This window comes from Antechinus flavipes, chromosome X, assembly GCF_016432865.1.
Source record: "Antechinus flavipes isolate AdamAnt ecotype Samford, QLD, Australia chromosome X, AdamAnt_v2, whole genome shotgun sequence".
Taxonomy (NCBI): Eukaryota; Metazoa; Chordata; class Mammalia; order Dasyuromorphia; family Dasyuridae; genus Antechinus; species Antechinus flavipes.
The window spans coordinates 63,515,106-63,536,574 of record NC_067404.1 but is presented as its reverse complement, the minus strand read 5'-3'; the positions used below and the strand labels follow the sequence as shown (position 1 = coordinate 63,536,574).

Genomic DNA, 21,469 nt, shown 5'->3' with positions numbered 1-21,469 from the left:
CCACTTACTGAGATCCTGCTCAGCTGGAACTGGGATGCAAGCTTTTCCTTCGGATCCTTCTCTGATCAATCCCTCCCCTGAATTTCTCTAGTGCTACGCCAGCCCATGGTACCTGAGTCTTAAGCAGTCAGAGGGCCAGATCTCTCTTGGTTTGTTTGTTTGTTTGTTTTTGGTTTGCATCCCTAGGACTTCAGCACCTCACAACAACCCCTGAATTAGGCAGAACACAGGTTAGCAGACTTCCCGTTTGGCAGATCCTCTAAAATGCTTGCTGGGTCCGATCTGTGTCAATATCTTTTCCCTTCTACTGTCAAGAGGGCAATCCATAGGCGTTTATTAAGTGCTTAGTATGTTTGAGGCACTGTGCTGAGCCCTAGGGACGTCCTGTGATTGGCAGCAGAGAGACCGTTTGTCACGCAAGGTTTGTTATCAAACAAAAGCTGTTAAAAATCCATGAACAGGCAACTGGGAAGGCAGTGTTGTCATGGTCAGGGAACTGGGTTAGAGATGGAAATGGGATGGGCCCTTCTCTCAATGAAGAAATACCAAGCATGGAGGCCATGGGAGACAGGTGCCAGGCTAGTCTAATTGAATATGTCTTCAAGGATGATCTAGATGACCTGTGGTGAGGACACAAGTAAAGAGAGAAATCTTCGATGGCCAGAGCCCCAGCTTCAGCTATTCTAGCTCAGTGATCTGGGGCCTCATTTTCTCCCTCTTTAAAATGACAGAGTTGACACACCTGTCAGATTGACTAGAATGACAGGGAAAGATAAAGGAATGTTGGAGGGGATGTGGGAAACTGGGACACTGATACCTTGTTGGTGGAATTGTGAACGCATCCAGCCATTCTGGAGAGCAGTTTGGAACTATGCTCAAAAGGTTATCAAACTATGCATACCCTTTGATCCAGCAGTGTTACTACTGGGCTTATATCCCAAAGAGATCTTAAAGAAGGGAAAGGGACCTGTATGTGCCAAAATGTTTGTGGCAGCCCTTCTTGTAGTGGCCAGAAACTGGAAACGGAGTGGATGCCCATCAGCTAGGGAATGGCTAAATAAGTTATGTATATGAATGTTATGGAATATTACTGTTATGTAAGAAATGACCAGCAGGAGGATTTCAGAAAGACCTGGAGAGACTTATAGGAACTGATGCTCAGTGAAATGAGCAGAACCAGGAGATCATTATATATGGCAACAAGAGCATTATACAAAGACCAATTCTGACAGATGTGGCTCTTTCCAACAATGAGATGACTGATGCCAGTTCCAATGATCTTGTGATGTAGAGGGCCATCTGCACCCACAGAGAGGGGACTGTGGGAAATGAGTGTGGAATACAACATAGCATTCTCATTCTTTTTGTTGTTGTTCCTTTGCAATTTGTTTGCTTTCTCATTTTTTTCCCTTTTTGATCTGATTTTCTTGTGCAGCAAATTAATTGTATTAGTCTATCTACATATATTGCATTACTTGCCATCTAGGGGAAGGATGGAGGAAAGGAGGGGAAATTCTGGAACAGAAGGTTTTTGCAAGGGTCAATGTTGAAAAATTATCCATTAATAGGTTTTGAAAATATAAGGCTTTAAAAAATTAAAAAAAATATATGACAAAGTTGGACTGTTGGATTTCTAAGTCTCTGGCACTTCTATGAAATATGAAGATCATGGCAATAAAATGCAGGATAATCTCCCAAGAGGCACAGAAGTTTCAATGTGGGCAAGTGTAATGTCTGTAATTAAGAAGAAACAGCCTGAACTTTATTAAGAAGAAAGGCAAGGCAGTCAAGTGTTTAAAGAGGCAGACTAGGCATGAAGTTCTGGAACTGAGCCTTCCCCTCTTCTCCCTTTCCTCCTCCTACATTCAACTCCCATGCTGACTAGATGGCCCAGAGCCAGTCATTTAACCTCTCTCAGTGCTCACCACTACCTCTCTAAGACTGTTAAAAGGCAGAGCAGGAGCTAAAGAGAATTCCTTAATTGGGTCTCTACACCAATGAAATCACAGGACCAAAAGGAGGTATATATGGGAAAACAAGCACCAAGCTATTGGTTACAAGTCAGCAAATAAATCCGAGTGTCAAGTCAACAGGACATTAAAGACATTGCTAGTAGGATTGTGCTATTGCCCCAAAGTCAGAAACACAAGAGAAATCTAAGCCTACCCTGGTACAAAAAGGTCTTTCCCCAAGTTATTGTGGGGCCACTCTGCCAGGCCTTTCCAGAGATGTGGGCAAAGACCTGGGAATCTCCTCCAACTAAGCTTCCCTAGCTAGAAGCAAGCAGGAATTCATTTTTCATGCTGGGACCTACTCCATGGGGAAAAAAGATAACATCCCCTTTGTTTTCAGTTATCTCGCTAGCACAAAAAGTGCTGCTCGAAATAGTGTATCTATGAGACCTTTCCTTGAAAATAAAGGGGATGCCCAAAATGGCCGAACAAATCATAATGTGCGATGTCCATATTACACTGTAGGAAATGGCTGATCTGAAGGATTCACAAAAACTCCTAAAGGCCTGTGGGACTGTCTACAAAGTGAAGGACAAGAGTAACTGATGTGATAATCACAAACAAAGGAAGACATCCTTGAAACAAAGCAGAGACCTGCTCGGCAGAGAGCCAACTGCGAAGGAGAGGTGGTGGGTGCAGAACAGACTTTATCAGAGATGGACAGCGTGTTCCAAAAGGAAATGTTATCATTTCGGATAGCATTCTGATGATTTCTGTGCTGGCGTTTTGCATCAGTTCACATCTCTCTGTTTCTCAGGCGCCTCCTGTTCTGTACTATACCAAGATATCTCACTACCTTCAAGGCTGCTAAGTAATGCAGTGAATAGTCAGTTACAATTGAGTTCAAATCCAGCCTCAACCCCTTACTAGCCATGGGATCCTGAGCCAGTCATTTTGTTGCTGTCTGCCTCAGGTTCTCCAATTATAAAATGAGGATAATGACAGCATCACTCCCCCCCCCCCGGGGTTGTTGTGAGGAGCAAATGAGATAATAATATTGGTAAAAGAGCTTTGAAAATGTCAAAGTGCTACACAGGTGTCAGTTGGTATCATTGTCATTATTACTATATCTATTCCTCTTAAGAGTGTGTTGTTGAGGAGCAGCTAGGTGGCTCAGTGGATAGAGCACCAACCCTGAAGTCAGGAGGACCTGAGTTCAAATTTGATCTCAGATATTTAACACTTCCTAGCTGTATGGCCCTGGGCAAGTCGCTTAACCCCAATTGCCTCGGGGGGGGGGGAAAGATTGGGTTTTTGGGGTTTTTGCAGCCCCCCCCCTGCCCAGGGCAAATGGCGTTAAGAAGTTAAGTCTAGGTAGTAGTAAATATAAAATTTCTGAAGCCAATTTTGAACTCAGGTGCTCCTTCCTGGAAGGCTGCTGTTCTAGCCACTGTACTATCCAGTTACCCTCACTGTTTGTTTTTTTTAAGGACAAGGGACTGTTTGACTCCTGCCTTTTGATCCCAAGTCATTTTATCTAGCATGGTTCCTGGCACACAACAGACATTTAATAAATGCTTATGAATTCTGACAGGTCCCCAGTTTGTTTTCACTGTTTTGGTTACCACAGGAAAAGCAGCTATAAAAATCGTGATACAGAGAGCTTTCTTTTCATCTTTTGCTTCTTTCAGGTAGATACCCAGGAATGACATTGCCTTAAAGGGTTAAAGTTCTCCACGGCTTGAAAGTTCCTCCCGGTCTTAGACAAATGACTTCCCCTGTCTGGGCTAAAGTGCCCTCTCTGAAACTGGAATGGGCTCATTGATCTCTGAGGGTTCGTGCTGCTCTAACATTCCCTGATTGACTGACTCCAGGAGTAACCTTTCCCTTTCCTCACCCAAATCCTTTTGCCTCCCATGGGCCATCTCAAGTTTCAACTTCGCCATGAAGTTAATTACACAAAGAGCTGTGGCTCCCGGTTGATTCGCCTTTGTTCGGAACCCCTACCCTACTGAGCATCTGAACCCGATTCCTTGGTGATCCTATCTCCTGCTACTGTTTTCGTTCACCCTTTTGTTACCCTGGCAGGGTAGCACAGAACCGAAGCTCAATACGTTCTTGTGGATCGAGCCATTCTCACTGGTGAAATAGCTTCCCAGTGACCCAAGCATCTGTGATATATTTCTCCAAATAGCCAGCCAGCCAGCGATATTATCCATATAGTTTGAGAAATAAAAGCAGGCTGTCTCTCTTTTCACAAAGATCATTTTTTGAAGGAACAGACAAAAAAAGTATTGTAAACTATGTTAGAGGCTTTCAAGGACACAGGAGAGGTGAGACACTGCCATCTATTGAGAAGAATAATTCTAATCAGGTTCCCCCTGCCTTCTCTCAAGGGAGAGACAAATGATGAGATATATTGATCATGAAAATACATTTCTAAAGGGTCAAATTAACGAGTCATTTTTTGGGGAAATTGGTACAAAGAGAACAAATTAAGAGTGAAAGACAAAGGAAGGTAGAAGACATGAAAATGGAACAATTTTAGTCACATGGTCTGGTGGTGGGATCTAGCCTCAGTTCTACCAATAGTTCTGTGACCCTGAATATTTTTTTACATTCAAGTGCCTCGTATGTTAACAGTAGGGCTGAATTACTCCCTTCTAGCTCTAATATTATATTATATACATATATAATCTTTATATATTTTCTATATTTATATATTATATAAACATATGTTTATATATAATATATTTAAATATATATTATATATCATATCATAGTGGTCCTCTTGGCTTTTCATGGTTCTTTGTCTCTATACTGAAAAACTAACTATCCCTCACTCCTATAAACTCAGTTAATCAATCAACATATATTAAGCCTTTTTATATGCCAGATCTAGAAGTTATTTTCATAGAGATGATAATTAAAAACATGGGAGCTTATGAGGTCACCAAGTAAGAATACATCAAAAAAAAAAAAAGAAGAAGAAGAGGACCCAGGCCAGAGTCTTAGGAAACATTGCTTCCACTCAGGGGGCATAACATACATGATGATCCAGTGAAAGAAAACGAGGACGGGTCCTACAGAAGAGAACCGGGAGAGGGCTACGTCATGACAACTTGGAGAGGAGAGAATGGGAAATGCTCTGAGGTGATGTGATGTGTTCTGCTTATTATTATACAGTGATTGCCATCCTAGGAAATTGAAAATGGCAGTCTTATCCTGGAGAGGGATCCCTTCTCCTCTGTTGCTAATACCTTGACCTCAAATCTAGAAGATGTGAATGCTGATCCTGACTTCTCTGTTAACTTCGATGTTACTCTTCAAGTTGGTAACCTCTTTGAGACTCAATTCTTTCATCTATAATATAAAGATAATAGCGACCTAACTTCCTCTGATCAAATCTTCTTATGATGAGGTTTGAATTATGATATCTGAAAGTGTTTTGAAAAGTATAAATGGCGATGATAATAATGTACCCTAGCACAGAGAATCACAGAATCTTAGAACGGGAAGGAACCATACCTCAAAGGTCAGCTAGTAAAACCCAAGCCAAAGCATAACATCGCTCCCTCAACATACCAATATTAAATTTTGCCAAGTTATTTGGAGAAAAATGTACAACGTGGGGCATGTCCCCTCCATAGTGAGCCTATACAATATCACTGAGCATAGCTGTAGCAATGCTGTACCCCATCGTCTCTTCTTTCTCCTCCCTACCCGGCAGTGGTATGGTTACTTCTTCCTCATAATCCTTTATAACACTTCTCTCATTATGCCCCTTACAAATGATTCTTTCCTCTGTACTCAAATGGAAAAAGAGGGAAATTGCTAATTTCCTCATCATTGAATCAATACTAAAAATATTGGACAGCAGCTAGATAAAGACCCTAAAATCTAGAAAGAAAGCTTCTGTGTCTATGTGTTCTGCATGCCGTAGTTCCTTAATGTATGTTAAATGGTTGAATGTGTGTATGTGTTTGTATATGTGTGTGCATGTGTGTGTGCGTAGACACAAATATCCATGTTGCATGACTGTAAATATTTAATCACCTCAATGTAGTAGAAAACAAACTGGATTTGGAATTGGCGGATGTGAGTTCAGTTCTAATTCTGCTGCTTACTACCCATGTGACCATGGGCAAAGACAACTGACTTTTCTGGGCCTCATATTCCTCATCTATAAAATAAGCAAATCGGTGGTCTCAGAGGTTCTTTCCATCTCTAAATCGATGATGCCATGATTTCCATAAAATAAACTGAGCTTTTCCCTTTTGTAAGCTAAGGTGACTGGAATAAAGAAAAAGGTCTACTCTAAATACTTGCAAACAAATGCTTACCACCACTCTTTACATAGAAATGGGGAAATGGTTTGTCCCACTCTGAAGATGGAGATTAGAAACCAGAAAATCTTTAGACATAACCACATGACAGTTTGCTGCTAATAGCTTGGTGCTAGGCCCATGGCTTTCTTCTGGTGCCTTTGCCCTTTCCATTTTTTTTAATGTGACCTTCCTCAACCGTATGTTCCTGAACTAGAGCTTCTTTTGACCCCTTCTTTCTCTCTACAAGCTTGAGGAAGCTGACTGCAGACAAGAAAACATCATCTCTTGCTGGGGAGTAGTTTGGATTCGTGAAGGAAGAGGGAGATGTATGTTCTCAACACTTAAACGCTTGAATGATGTAAATAGAAATTACTCTTTCCGTTACTTGGCACTGCCTACTAATAACTCTGAAGGGAAGATTTCCAGAGAAGAACCGGAGCTCAATAAAGTAAAGTGAGATTTCTTTGACAATCACAGCCCCAGATTGTGAGTTCTAGAGAGATTCTTTCTTAGTAGAAACAGAAGAACTTTTCATTCCACCTGGATAATTATTTTCTCAATGTGGCTGGGACTGTACTCAGAAATATTCTGCTATTGCTTTTCATCTTGTGTGTATCTTCCACCCACTATGCACGTGGTGTCGCCTAGACTTTGTCCTTGGCCCCTCTTCCCTTTCCTTCCGGTGTTCTCTCTCTTGGTTACCTCATGGTTGCCATGGAGTCAGTGATCTCTACTCAGATACTGCTGGATGCTCCTACCAGCCCCTAAAGGTGTCTCCCTTTAGGAGGCTGCACCTAGCCTCAACATCTTCACTTAAATGTCCTCTGGACACATCAAACTCAACATGTTCACAACAGAAATCTTTCCCTCCTGAACCCACCCCTCCTCTCAGTTTCCCAGGTTCCTTCCTTCCTGTCACAAAGGTTCACAGTCTGGATTTTACCTCCATATCTCTGCAGATTTAGTTCGTCCCCTCTACTCCCAGCCAGGACCACTGTTCTATTTTAGGCCCTCAGCAGCTCTCAGCTGGGCTACTCATAATGGCCTCTTAATTGGTCTCCAGGCTTCTAGTTTCTTTTTCCTCTCCAGTCCAGCCTGCACAAGGTTGTTCCAAAAAACCTTTTGAAGGACTAGATCTGAGTGCACCACTCTACTGATCAGAAACTTCCAATTTGTCACTTCTGTCACCAGGATAAAATACAAACTCCTCCTCCCAGTGTTTGAAGTCCTCTACAAGCTGGCACCCAGCTACCTTTCCTAGCTCCATTACTCTCCATTCACTCTCTATTACAGGCAAACCAAACTCCTAACCGTTCCCTAGACATCTATTTCCTGCCTTTGTGCATTCATTCACACAAATTTTCCCCTGAGCCATAGTAGGCACTTAATAAATGCTTACTGAGTAGAACTTAAATGGCTTATACATTATGGAGAAAATAATACTGCTCTGTTTTTGTGAAATGAAGAAAATTTTATACATTCTCTCATCCCACTCCTGGTTAATAATTCAACAGATTTATAATCTTTGATCATCACTGCCAGATTAAAAAAAAGTTCTTGCTCTCTCTCAGCAGCTGTTTCTAAATAGTTAGCTCCTGTTTTATGAGGTTAAGCCATTCCAGGGTTCATTTATATGATTTTTAAAATTTTTCCATCACTTGAGCCTCTCACCAGTATATGCGGATTTTTTGTTGTTGTTGGTTCTTTTTGTTTTTGTTTTTTTTTTTTTTTGTTTTTTGGCCTGCCTACTTTAGAGAATTTACCAGTTGAAACCGATACAAGAGGGTTATGTCCTATGGAAGTAGCAAAACCACATAAGCCTGAAATATAGAACGCAAGAATTTTTCAAGGGAAAAAAGGACAGCGATGAATTTCTCAACAGAAAATAAAACATTGTCGCATAGCCGGTTCCCAGAAAAACACTTAATTTATGGCTAAGGTGGAACAACTTAGAAAACCACAAGCTAACTGTAAAAAAGAAGCCAAGATGTGGCTCTCACCTCCACCCACTCCAATCCGATTGCTAGAAAAATTTTAAAGATTAGTACTGACAACTCCTGAAAGAACAATGGCCTGCTACAAGCTTCTGAAAAATATCACAAGTCAATCTGCATGAAAAAGGAGAACTTAGCTCAGAAGTAGCCAAGTACCAAAATCAATATTGAAAATATACCATGGAAACTGCCAGTCTCTAGCTAGTCCACTAATTTAAGGAATCTCCTTTAAAGGAGTTTTTCATTAGAAGCCTTCCTAGGTTTGCGGCCATGTGTAGACCTCACGTTAATCAAACAGATGACTCTCCCTGTTTCATGTTTACCTGAACTGGCAGCTGTTGAGAAGGTGCTTTATCAAGCACGTAAGCAGGATTCCACTGAGATTGAAGTCTTGGAGCATTCTCTTGTTGGCTGGCACAGAAAAAAAAACAACACGAAAACAAAATCAGGATACCATGTTTTGCTTATGGCTTACAAATCACTTTTTTGATGAATCCAAGGGTGTTAATAAAAAGTGAATTTTCACATTTTTAAGATGCCTATAAACAATGTGGAAAGAGGGAATATATATTATAAGACTGGTTAAGTGCAAAATTCAGGGCTTCCTACTAATCCCTATCTCTTCTGACCTGGAGCAAGGCTGGTCAGTTCACTGCTGTGACCAGAGAACATAAGAATAGACAGATCTGTGACTAATATGTCTGTATGGACCTTTAAAAAAAACCTTTTGCTCTCCAAAGCACTTTTACATCTGTTATCTTATATGATCTCGATGACTATTGTTATATTCATGTTACAGAGGAAGAAATAGAATTAGTGGAAAGGAGTCATCATTGAGGATCATGGATCCAATATGTAGTGTGTACCCAGACGTGGCCCAGAAGAGTGAGATACCCACCCTCTCCCATCTCCTGGACAATTCAATTCAGTGTGTAAAATTCGATAGAGGAGGTAAATTCTTTGAGCCAGTGCAGTCTTGCCCATCTCTAGTACTTATGACCCTTGGTTCTGGTATTGATGAAGTTGACACCTACAGGATTGTACCAGCAATGAGATTCAGTGGGTTGTCTCATTGATGATGAAGTCTTGAAATGATCCTTGGGCTAGGCCTTTTCAAGGTAACAGATAACATTGACCACAGGAAGAAAAGCAAATAAAACCACAGAAACAGATCCGGTCATTGGAAAGTGGGACATAAAGCTAGGAAGGCCCAGGTTCCCTGGGGAGAGAGATCAGCACAGCCTCCCAAGAGAAATGGGGCTGGAGGAGCAATCAGAAGCTATACCTTCACTGGGACTCTGAGCCTAGAGATTGCAGAAGTCAGTAGAGAAGGCTGAAATGCTAGGGCATAATAGTGGTTTTAATTCTTGATAGAGTCAGATACAAGTTCTTGAAGTTTGTTCTCATAATAAAGAAAACCTTTATTACGACACCTCCACTTTGATTCTTTATTGTGGCTGGCTTCTTCTGCATACTTACTGCATGCTTTTTCAATTTTAAGTTTTTCTTGATATATTTTGTTTATATGTGATCTCCTTTTCCACATATGGCCCTCTTCCTTCCTGTATCTAGTAAGCTATCCCTCCTAACAATAAATAAATAAATTGAAATAGTAAATAAATTGAATATAAAAGGAGGTCATCGAAGCCAACCAAGCACATCAACTGAGTCTTATATATATACATACCCATAGTCTACCTCTGCCCTCCTCCCATTCCCATCCTACTTCTTCCAAGAAGGGTCAAGCTGGGTCGTTCGAAGCACCCGGAGTCAAATTTCAATAACACAAATTTCTGCATATACCACCTTGTGGTCATAGAGCATTTTCACATACTTCATCTCATTTGATCTTCACAACCCTGTGACAAAAGTAGGCAAGATGGCTGGACTCAGAGCCAGGGGCACCTGGGTTTCAATCTCACCTTGGACACTTAGGAGCAACGTGATTATGGCTAACTCAATTAACCGCCCTAAACTTCAGTTCCCTCAAAAGTAAAATTTAACAGTATCTACTTTACAGGGCTTATTGTGAGGAGGATTAAATAAGGGAATGTGTGTTGTAAAAAATTCTGCAAACCTTCAAGTGCTATAGAAATGTAAGCTGTCCTTGTCAATGTTGTCATCATCATCTCCATTTTACAGAGAAACAACCCAAGTGAGACAAGGGTTGAGTGACGAGGGCAAGGTAACGTGACTAAGTGAGACCTGAAACTTGAACTAGAGCTCAGATCTCCTGGTCCCTATCTGTGGGTTCTTTCCATTACCTTACGTGGACCCCCACGTAGCCCAACCAGGTAAGGCTCATTGCAAGGGTGCTAAGGCAAAGTGTTGTGGCAATGATAGGAAGATTGTTAGAATAGGTAAAGAACCTGCTTTAGGTGCTCAAGGCCACAGCTGATTGAAACGAATTGGTGGTCTAGGAAGAGAATCTCTGGAGTTTGTCCCATCCAAATTTGGCCCACATAGCCTTTCAAGCTAGTTTCCATTTTGGATGAATGTGCAAACAGATCAAACATCTGAAGAGATGGAAAAATCTTATTTTTTTATCATCATCATCATCACACTTATTAGTTCCTGAGCCATGTGCTGATCCACACATTCAGAGAAATCTGGAGATATCTTACCGGCCCTTAGTATTCCGCTTTGATCTCTTCTGACAGTAGTGCACAGTCTGCATTATTACAGCAACTATTAAAGTCAGCCCTATTCCAGGGAGCACTGCTATTAAAATCAGGTCTAGAGTATTCCAGAGTTGATCACATTTGGCACCCATGTACCAGTAATTTCCCCACTGACCTCTGAAATATGGGCATCTAGAGATAGAAAGTAGAAATAGAAATGACTCATTAATTAGGTAAAAGGAAAAGAGACATTTTCATCCCCAGCTAAATCAAACACCACATTGTTTCTCAAAGTTTATGATGTTTCACTTTATAGCCCTCAAGAGATGGGTGTTGTCACACTTTCCAGAAAGCCCACACATTGAGGCAGCTCCATAATTGCCTCCCAGGTTTCCCTAACCAGCAGCCAGGGAATGCTGCCAATGGTGGAAAAAGGAAGCCATCATCCCCCCCCCCTCCAACTCTGCCGCTCACAGACACCCCTTCCCCTTGTCCGTTTTCTTACAATGACTATGTTGTAAAGGGGAAGAAGCAAGCTGGGCCTGGTCTGAAACTTCTGGATCTGCAGATTCTCCCAACTTTCCTCTCCCTCCCTCAGTGAGAAAAGATAACCAACTGGCAACTGACTCTGGCACCCATACCGGCCATACACAGGGAGGACCATGGAAAGCTAGAACCAGGGGAGCTGCCAACAGAACCTGCTTGCCCCCACATCTCTCAAGGATTCATATTCTCCTCCTCCACTTCCTTTTTCTTCCCTTCTTCCTCCCCCTCCTTTTCCTCCTCCTTTTCCCCCTTCTTCCTCCCCCTCTTTTCCTCCTTCTCCCTCTCCCTCCTTTTCCTCCTTCTCCTCCTCTTGTTCTTCCTCCTCCCTTTCCTCCCCCTCTCCCTTCTGCCCCCCCCCCCCATTCTTCTTTCTGTCCCACACCCAGCCTAGAAGGAAAATATTTTGTAGGAATAAATGGCACACGTGCACTTCTAGTATTTTGAACGAACCTTGAACATTCTTCAGTAATCTCAGCCAAAGTCTCTGACTCACAGAATGGAGACTGGAGCAGAATGGGCTCACAGAGCAAAGTGCACGGGCTTATGGAGATCACTACTTGACTCAAAAAACTTGGGTGGCTTTCTGCTGTTTGTCCTAAAAAGTGGCCTTCGGCTTCTCCACAATGGGTCACTCAAACTACATATGTCTACCCTTATCTTGTGCAAGGAGTATCACAATAGCTTTCTAATAGGTCTCGCTACCTCTCTCTCGCTCGTCATCCTCACAGCTGCCAAAATTGTCTAAAACAAGTCTGACCACGTCACCCTCCCTGGCTCAAAAAGCGCCAGTGCTTTGCCTCTGTTGCCCTTAGGATAAGGGCAGCTCTTCTTCTTGGCCTTCATCAAACCTTCATTATCAGGCTCCGAGCTTTTTTGGCAGACTTAGCTCAACATGAGTCCTCCTTTCTTACACACTATAGTCCCTCCTCCATAAAGCTTCATCCCTCCCCCACTCCCCCATTACTCTCTTGTCAAAGTTATCCTAACAAGCCTTTGCCTGGACCTCTTATTTGCACTTATCTCTTTCCCCTTCCTATCACACTTGTTTGCATGTTTGTTTCCCCCCCACACACACACAATTAGATCACAAGCTTCATGAGCTCAGGGCCTGTGTTTTATCTCTATGTTCCCAGCCTCTAGCACAAGGCCTCTCTGAGATGAGGCACTGACTACATGTTGGATTGAACTGAGTGGGAAAGTGACAGCCCTCCAACAGGAATGGCTGGTAGAGAGTTTTTCTCTGAAGTGACTTTAGAGGTTGAAGCCCTATAGAGCAGAGAGGAAGTGAGGTGGGGCTTAGAGTGAAAGGAATGAGCAAGGAATAAGCCAGATTCTTAGTGAATAAACGATTTCTTTGTGATGTTGCTCCACTAGTATGGTCATGGTCTAGAAGAATTAACTAATACCACCAAGGACCAAGAAATAATCTATATACTTGGCAAGACAGAGATTGAAAATACACACACACACACACACACACACACACACACACACACACACACCCTTAATCATTTTACTTTTGTGGATACTTCTACTAGTGCAAATGACAATACCTATGTGGCTGAGTTTGACCCAGTCCTTGGACAATAGACAGATAAACAGCAATGCATTCCTGGCTGTGCTTCACAGATAGAGTTTCAGAGCACCCAGCACCACTTCTGTGCCATAGTGAGGCATCCAAGATGGATAAAGTAATAACACTAAAGAAAACCCAATCCATTTGTGGAGGTCAGTGCAGGTTTCAATCAGCTCTTATTAGATTTCACAGATTTCTTATGAAAAAAAAATGAGAGTGTGTGTAAAATACACACACACACACATACACATATATGTATGTATGTATTACACACACATTTCAGGATAATCTTTATTATTCAGCCTGGATAAGTAGCAGGAAGAAATTTTCCACTGTTTCCCAAAACCCTGTATATGCATCTCACAAATCAGGGATAAAATGTAAAATGCGCTTCTGATGGGAAATCATATTTTATTTTATTTTATTTTTCTGCTGAGGCAATTGAGGTTAAGTGACTTGCCCAGAATCACACAGCTAGGAACTGTTAAGTGTCTGAGGCCAGATCTGAACTCAGGCCCTCCTGACTTCAGGGCCGATGCTCTATCCACTGTGCTACCTAGCTGTCTTGGGGAAATCATATTTTAAAGAAAAAACATTTCCAATTTTTTTCTTGCTATCTAGTTATTGGGAAATGTTGACACTGCAACTCAGTAGGTGGGTAAGTGGTCCAGAACAGTGATTTCAAAGTCAAATGGAAAACTGGGCCACAAAACCATGTATAAGGACCTCTGTGGGCACATATTGACTTAGAAAACCACACTGTAACGCTCTCTTTCTCTCCTATTGTTATTTGTTTTGTTAAATGTTTCCCAATTAGACTGTTATCTGGTTCTGGCCTTCCCTTAGGAGTATAGTGGGCTGAAGTTCCAAAGAACACTTTGTGAACCGGTCTCTCTTAGGTTGAGCTACTTTCAAAAGCCAATGGAGGGATGAGGAATGAAAAGAGACTGCATTTTAGGTAAATCACTTTGGCAGTTACGTGGAGGATAGATTGGAGTGAGAAGAAACCGGAGACAAGAAGGCCAATTAGGAAGTTCATTGAAATAGTCCAGGCAAGAGGTGATGAAAATGTAAATAAAAATGTTGTGAGGTGGAGAGAAAAATGTATGTAAGAGTAGTAGTAGAGAAAGAAAATAAGATTTTGCCACTGATTGGATGGTGATACCTGCAATGGTAATGGGTAAGTTCTAAAGAGGGGTGGGTTAAGAGGAGATATAATGTTATTCTGCTTGAGAAACACTGAGATTGAGATGCTTACAGGCATTGCCTTTCAAGTATCCAGGAAGCAACTGGTGATGCAGGACTGGAGCACAGGGGAGAGAATGAAGCCGTTAAAGCTGCACTTTTGAGAAGCCCTGTGTATAACTAGGAATCATCAGGACAAAGAATTAAAACTGTCAGCACAGAGAAAGGTTTGATGGGAGGTAATCTGATCACCAAGTAAGATAGTATAAAGAAAGTATTGAAGAATGTAAAGAGATAGTACAAAAGTATAAAGAGAAAAGACGAGGAGATTCAGGTTATCCAGAATTCATGAGCACAACATGGATGAAGATCCAGTCCAAGAGAATGTGGACAAGTAGTGAGAAAAGGAGAACTGAGAGAGCAATATCACAAAACCCCAGAAATCCCAGGGTTGAGAGGAGGCAATCTCCAAATCTGTAGAGATGTCTGGAAGGATGAAGGTTGAGAAAACATCTATTAGGCTTGGCAATTGAGATGATTGGTAACTGTGAAGGGGGTGGTCTCGGTCGAATAATGATGTTGGTAGCCACACAGTTGAGAGTTTAGAAGAGAGTGAGAAGAGAGGAAGTGGAAGCACCTTAGATGGCTTTTTCAAGAAGGTTAGGAAGGAAGGAAGGAGAGGATGCTACAGATATAGGATGATAGCCAGAGGCATGGTACATCTAGTGAGGTTTTTGAAAGGCTGGGGAAGGAAGGAGAGTTTGGAGACTTGAGTTTGAGTACAGTTGACTGAGGACAATCTATTGGAAAACACCGGGTGGGATGGAATCCAGGGTTGTAACGTATAGGAGTTGACCTGGGCCAATCTTCTAGAAAGATAGAAGAGTGAAGGAGATGGTAGGGGATGATGTCTGAGAGATGATGTCAGACTGAAAAGGCTGAAAGAAGAAGCATTCAGCAAATGGCCTCTGGGTAGGAGAGGAAGGAGGGAGGGACTAGAACCAAAGGGGAAGTCTGGAACTGCTAGAGAGGTGGGTAGGACAGAAAAAAGTTCAGGGATGAGTAGGACTGCCTGGTTGCAATAAGTCTACAATTGAGATTAGATAAGGTAACTTTCTACTAGACTCAGTCATCAGAATTTTATGATTGATTACACCAGGAAAATGTACTAAAGATTACTCTAAATAATGCTGAGTTAGTATATTTGTAGTAATAAAATCTTTCCTTAAATATACTGGTTCAGAGTACTTTACAACTATATGATTCATCTACATATGGGGACACAGTAAGACATAGAAGTTATGGGTCATAACTACGCAAGGTTAGGCAGTGAGTCAAGTTGAACCTTTGCATTAGATTTGGTATATTTCTTGGGATAGAAGCTTCAAAAGAGACACATTAAGGAACTACAGGCATATTGTGGGGATGAGCAGCCACCAAAATTTGAAAACTAAGTAGGAGCCAGTATGGATCATGTCCCCTCCAATGCCTTCTCATGGTGGAGGCTTCTCAGTGGTTGTACCAACAAAGCAGGAGGGCAGAGAGGTCCTAACTAATTGAATATTGGCCTGGTGATGAGCTGCCATAAAAAGCCCAGCTGAGATAGGTTCAGAGAAGCTCATCATCATTGAGATGGCCATCATAGGATGATTTTTTCACCACATTAATTCTGGAAGAGGTTGTCATCTGTATCAGTAAAGGGAGGGGCCTGAAGTGTGTTAAAGGCATTTTAGGAATGACGGAAAAGAAGGGGGAGAAAGGTAATCAGAGTCAGCCTTAGACCAAACTACCCTCCCTTGTAAGTGATCCTCATTCATTCCCTTTTTCTTTCACAAAGTCACTTTTTTTTTCAAATGTGTCCCATCCCTTCAACTATGCCAGAGTCAGCTCTTCTCAGCAGTACAATGAGCCAAGACAATTCCAAAAGACTAGGGATGGAAAATGGCATCCGAAACCAGAGAGAACTACGGAGACTGAATGCAGATCGAAGCTATCTTCATCTTTTTGTTTGCTTGTTCTTGCTCGTGGTTTCTCCCTATGGTTCTGATTTTTCTTTCACATCATGACTAATATAGAAATGTGATTAACATGATTATCCATGTATAACCTAGATCAGATTGCTTGCTGTCTTGGGGAAGGGAGAGAGAAAGAAGGGAGAGAAAAAATCTGGAACTCAAAATGTCACAAAAATGAATGTGAAAACTATCTTTCCATGCATTTGGAAAAATAAAATACTACTAATTTTTTTTTAAATGTGTATCACCAATCCTTTTTCTATCCCCTGACCCAGTCATTCTCAAATTCTGTGATGAATGAAAAGTATTTTCTAAGTCTATTTAACTTGACTTTAAAATGAAAGATATTTTGTGTTTTTACATGAGAAAGAAAGCTAGTCAGAACACTTGGGTTCCAATGTTGGATCTTCCACTAACTTGTGACCGTGGACAAACTGCTTAGCCTCTAGAGGCCTCAGTTTCCTCATTTGTAAAATCAGAAGGTTGGACTAGATAGCCTCTGAAATATTTTCTAGCTCTAGGTACATGACCCTATGACTTAAAAACAAGGAGGAATACCTAGACAAAGGGTAGATTCATGTTTTAACAAGAGATATCAACAAGTCTTTTCCTGCTCAAATAGCTTAGCAGGGACATGACGGCTGTGTTCAAGTATCTGAAAGTATGTCACATTGAAGAGGCATGGGTATAAAGAGCGATCCCAAAATGGTTTTAGCAAATAAATAATGGATTCTTTTCTACAGGAGGTATTCAAGTTGAGGCTAGACAACCAAGGATGTTAAGAGGGAATTCCTGGTCAGGGACGGCCTATACACTTGGTAGGCTTGGAAGGGGTCCATCCAGTGTGGAGATTCTGGAAATCTTTGACTTCCTTACTTTACCCACGGCTTTACCCATGCCTTACTTTAAATTCATATACAAAAAGTGCAAGTAACTCAAATACAAAAATGCAAACTTAAAAAATGATAAATTTAGATGTTGAAAATTTGATATGTAAAACAGTTCCCCACATGTTTCTTTTTTCTTTTTCTTTTTCTTTTCTTTTCTTTTTTTGCTAAGATAATCAGGGTTAAGTGACTTGCCCAGGATCACACAGCTAGGAAGTATTAAGTATCTGAAATCATATTTGAACTCAGGTCTTCCTGACTTCAGGGCTGGTGCTCTATTCATTGTGCCACCTGGCTGCCCCCCACGTGTTTCTTTTAAAAAGCAAAATCTCTTGGTACATTCAAAATGTCAGTTGATTGAAAAAGATACAATGCATAAATACACACACACACACACACACGTAATAGAACAAGGTATATCAGTAATCATGTTAGTCTTTTCTCAATCCAAAGAATCAGATCCTGACAAGATCTTAGGCATCATCTCGTCTAGCCTCTTGTTAGATGAAATTAAAGTGAAAGTAAGAGAAGCAAGACCTGAACCCAGAACCGCTAACTCAAATTCAGTATGCTTTTGATCATGCCGCATTGCAAACTGAGAAAAATGGAGTCAATGATTAGTACACATAGCCTGACAAAGCCTCTCTGGGAATCCAGTTAAGTCCCAGAAGATCCGGGATGGATGGAAACTGTGTCCAGAGAAAACAGGAGAGCACATAATATTGTTTATGGGAAGCCATGCACTGCCAATGCTTTGATGGTCAAGAGAAGTCAAAGTCATTGAGGCTTCCATATTGGGCACAATTGTTAAAATGAATTTAAGTGATAGCTATGGATATTCGCTATGGAGTTCAATTCTAGCAAATAACTAGGAGATGAGCTCCTAAGACATTAGATTGTATTTTTTCAAAAGAGGGAGCAGATGAAGTAATGGAAAATGATCAGTTACAATGCATCAGTAGCCACATGGTCATACAGATCGGAGGAAAACTTACTTGCAAAAAGGCACTTCATTTTTGCATGCACAAACAATACCTTTTGGACAGAAACCATCTATGTTTTTTAGACAGTCATTAAAGTCAGCCACACCTGTGCAATTTGCTGTAAATGAGAAAAAAAAACACAACCCACTTCAAAAAGCACTCAACAATATTAAACATGGGTAAAAAAAAAATCTTGTATTTGGGAATCTGAAAACACGATCATAATAATACAAAATGCTTTCCCATATACCTTCTTATTTGACCCTCATGTTAACCCTGTGAGGCAGTGAGAGTTGCTGTCATTATTCCTGTTTTACAGATGAGGAAACTGAGGCCCTAAAGAGTAGAAGAAATCTGCCCAAACTCATCTAGCTAATAAACCTTGAAATTCTGACTTAACTCCAGTGCTCTTTAAAGAAAGAAGTCTGGAGCAGTACAGGAAATGTTTAGACTACCTCATTTCAAGCAGCCCCTTCCCCAAATGAGATTCAATCCCATCAATTTACAGTGGCATGCTGGTCATGCCACGAGAACAGCCCAAAGAGGATTTCAAACCACAAAGATATCACATATGTTTTAATTGCAAGGGGGCTTTTTTCCCACTAAGGGCTTGATTCTTACCCTTTGGCTAAGGGGAGGCTCAACTACAGCCCCAACAGGGTACTGGAGCTCTTCCTTCAACAGGTTCTAGTTAGCCAGGACAGCCCTGTGAGAACTATGTAGTCTGTTGCTACTGAAGTATATTTTATGGGCGCAGTGATATGCTAGCCATACAGAAGGGAAACTCATGTTGATTCTGACCCAACCTAAACCCATATAAACCTTTTTCTTACGGTCTTTTGCCCAACATGCCCTTACTCCAAGCCAGCTGAAGAGAAGAGAACGGGATGGTAATCAGACTTAAGATATTTCATCTAAATGAGGGGAAGAGTTTTTTCCCTTCATATAGCACTTTTTTCTGAATGTAGAACATGACACATACTGATCACATTAGATTAAGAATGTTTTTTTTTTAAAGCAAAAAGCTAACAGACACCACCAATGGTATTTTGAGGGAGAGTTCAGTCCTTAAGAACAGAGGGGCTCGAAGCTGGGTGTGTGGCTCATTTTAGCCCAGTGAAAGACTTCATTGTTCACCTCCCTTCACCAGTCATTACAAACCACCAGCACCAGAGCTAATTAATCAGGTAAGTGGTGGAGTTTTTGCATGAGACACCAATGAGGTCATAGGCACTTTATATTAAACATCATAAGTGTGTCATTGATTCATTTTAGAAACTCAGTCAAAACACTGCCATATTCTAAGTAACATTCAATTTGTGAGTATTTATTGAGAACACTCTATGTACCCAGACCAGCTGTGGATCACACTTGAACAACTGCTGCTTTCAAAATTCAAATTCTTAAAGAAAGCACCATACTTAGCGATATTTTATAGATAAATGGCTTGAGATAATTTATTGCCTCATCTGCTTTCTTTTTGTTAAGACCCATTTCCATTTTGTCAGTTCATACACTCCTCCCCCAAGTTAAAAAAAAAAAAGGTCTTTATTTTCATCCTGTATCTGGAATCTGAAAAACAAATCATTAGGAAATAATAACCAAAATAATCTTGGAATACAAGGGGTACAAGTAAAACTGTAGCTAATTTCTGCTGATAGGCTATATGTTCTGTTGATTTGGCCATCAACACAGGGTGTTCATTTCATAGGAAAACTTTTTTAATCTTTCTTTTTGAAAATAAAGATCTTTTTTCTCCTGACAATTGCAACTCCAGGAAGCTATTGCTATTTGTAGCAACAATAATCCCAATTGGAAAGACCCCCAATCTTACTGTATTCATTTTTGTAACCACCATTGCCTTAATCTTTTCTCAGAGTAAAATTGTTAACACTTCCTGCCTACCCGCTGGTAACAGAGAGTAATCAAAAAAAAAGTTCTTACGCTGAGAACAATGAACAGCCAGAAAACTGCAGGAGACCAACAAAATCTGAGGCAGGATAGAGGTAACATCCAACATTTTGAGGGCGTGCGTTCAGGAGACAAAACCAAAGTGAATCTTCCCCACTTAATACCGTTGGAGAATACTGAAATCACACTTGGACAATTAAAGGGTGAGGTTTTTTCAATGTTCTCCATTAGCACTTCCTTGAAATAATTACTGGTTAACTTCTTAGTTTATTCCTCATAGTTCCAATTCCTATAAATAGTATATGATATGACCCTAAACAGCAGCTATAATTGGCTTAGCCCTGGCCATGATTGGTTCAATTAGTGACCTTTGTACATCTTATTGCACAAGCAAGCACTTTTCAGATTTCAGTCATCTCCTTAGTCCTCAGTACTACTGATGGATCTAAGCAACACTTGTTGGTACAACTGAATGCCACTGACAGGCAGAAGAGGAAAAGAAAAAAGAGGAGAAAAGGAGTAGAAAGGGAAAGGTAGGGAAAGCAACAAAAGAGAATGTAGAGGAAAAAAAAGAATAAGAAAGAGGATTTGTGTGGGAGTGGCAAGCTTGCTGACTTGGTTTATCCTTGTCCTATTCAAGACTGAGCTACCCATTTGAGAGCCACTTGGAGCAGACCCTAAAATACTTTGCCACACTTTACTTTTGACGTGTTTTGGATCTGATTTGCGGGGGAGGCATAGACATTTCTTACTGTACGTGGCCCCTCCCTCCACATACTTTTTCAAACCGTGTCAATACACTGTGATTTGTTGAAATTCATGATCATTTATTTCTATTGGCAGAAAGGGGCAAGGGAATGAAAAACCCAAAATGCCAGCTTAGGCTGCTATTAAAATGATCTGCATTTTTTGGACACATCCATCTAGTAAAGGCAGGGGAAGTGGCCTGTAAATATTCTGGGTCAGGGAAGCCAGATTGAGATGAAAAGTTGTCTTATGAGGGGTTCTTAACCTGAAACCCACAAACTTGTTTCTTTAAAATATTCTGAAAACTGTATTTAATATAACTGGTTTTCTTTATAATCCTATTTATTTCATGCATATAAAGACATGACTCTGCAAAGGGGTCCATGGGCTTTGCCAAATTGTCGAGGGGATGGGGAGGGGAAGATCTATAACACAAAAAAGGTAAAGAAAAACCTAATCCAGAATGGAAAATCTACATGGAGATAGTTAAGGGTTACTTGTACTGTTAAATCAGCATGGAAAATCTACTATATGGAGATAGTTAAGGGCTACTTGTACTGTTAAATCAGCCTCTTGATTTTATATTACAATGATTTCTGGCCTTATCACATCCTCCCCCTGCAGAATTGAACATTCTCTTGCAACAAAGAAAAAGAGTCAAGCAAAAAGAATTGATAAAATGTCCAAATTGGATGATATTTGCAACATTTTGCCCTTGTAGACC

General features: G+C 40.9%; 1 protein-coding gene across 3 annotated transcripts in view; it reads right to left on the bottom strand.

Moving 5' to 3' along the window:
* ZNF711 (zinc finger protein 711) overlaps positions 1-20,243 on the bottom strand; it is a 110,195-nt gene extending 89,952 nt beyond the window's left edge. Inside the window, exons 1-4 of one of the 3 annotated variants that reach the window (XM_051968536.1) lie at positions 20,032-20,243; positions 18,100-18,205; positions 10,899-11,087; positions 8,598-8,685 (exon numbers count right to left, since the gene is read on the bottom strand). In XM_051968536.1, the coding sequence (XP_051824496.1) occupies positions 8,598-8,685; positions 10,899-11,087; positions 18,100-18,205; positions 20,032-20,107 (459 nt within the window). In that variant the 5' untranslated portion in view covers positions 20,108-20,243. The remainder of the gene's footprint in view (positions 1-8,597; positions 8,686-10,898; positions 11,088-18,099; positions 18,206-20,031) is intronic. The other 2 variants (XM_051968529.1, XM_051968530.1) reach the window with 2 other exon arrangements.
* Positions 20,244-21,469: the final 1,226 nt, after the last annotated feature.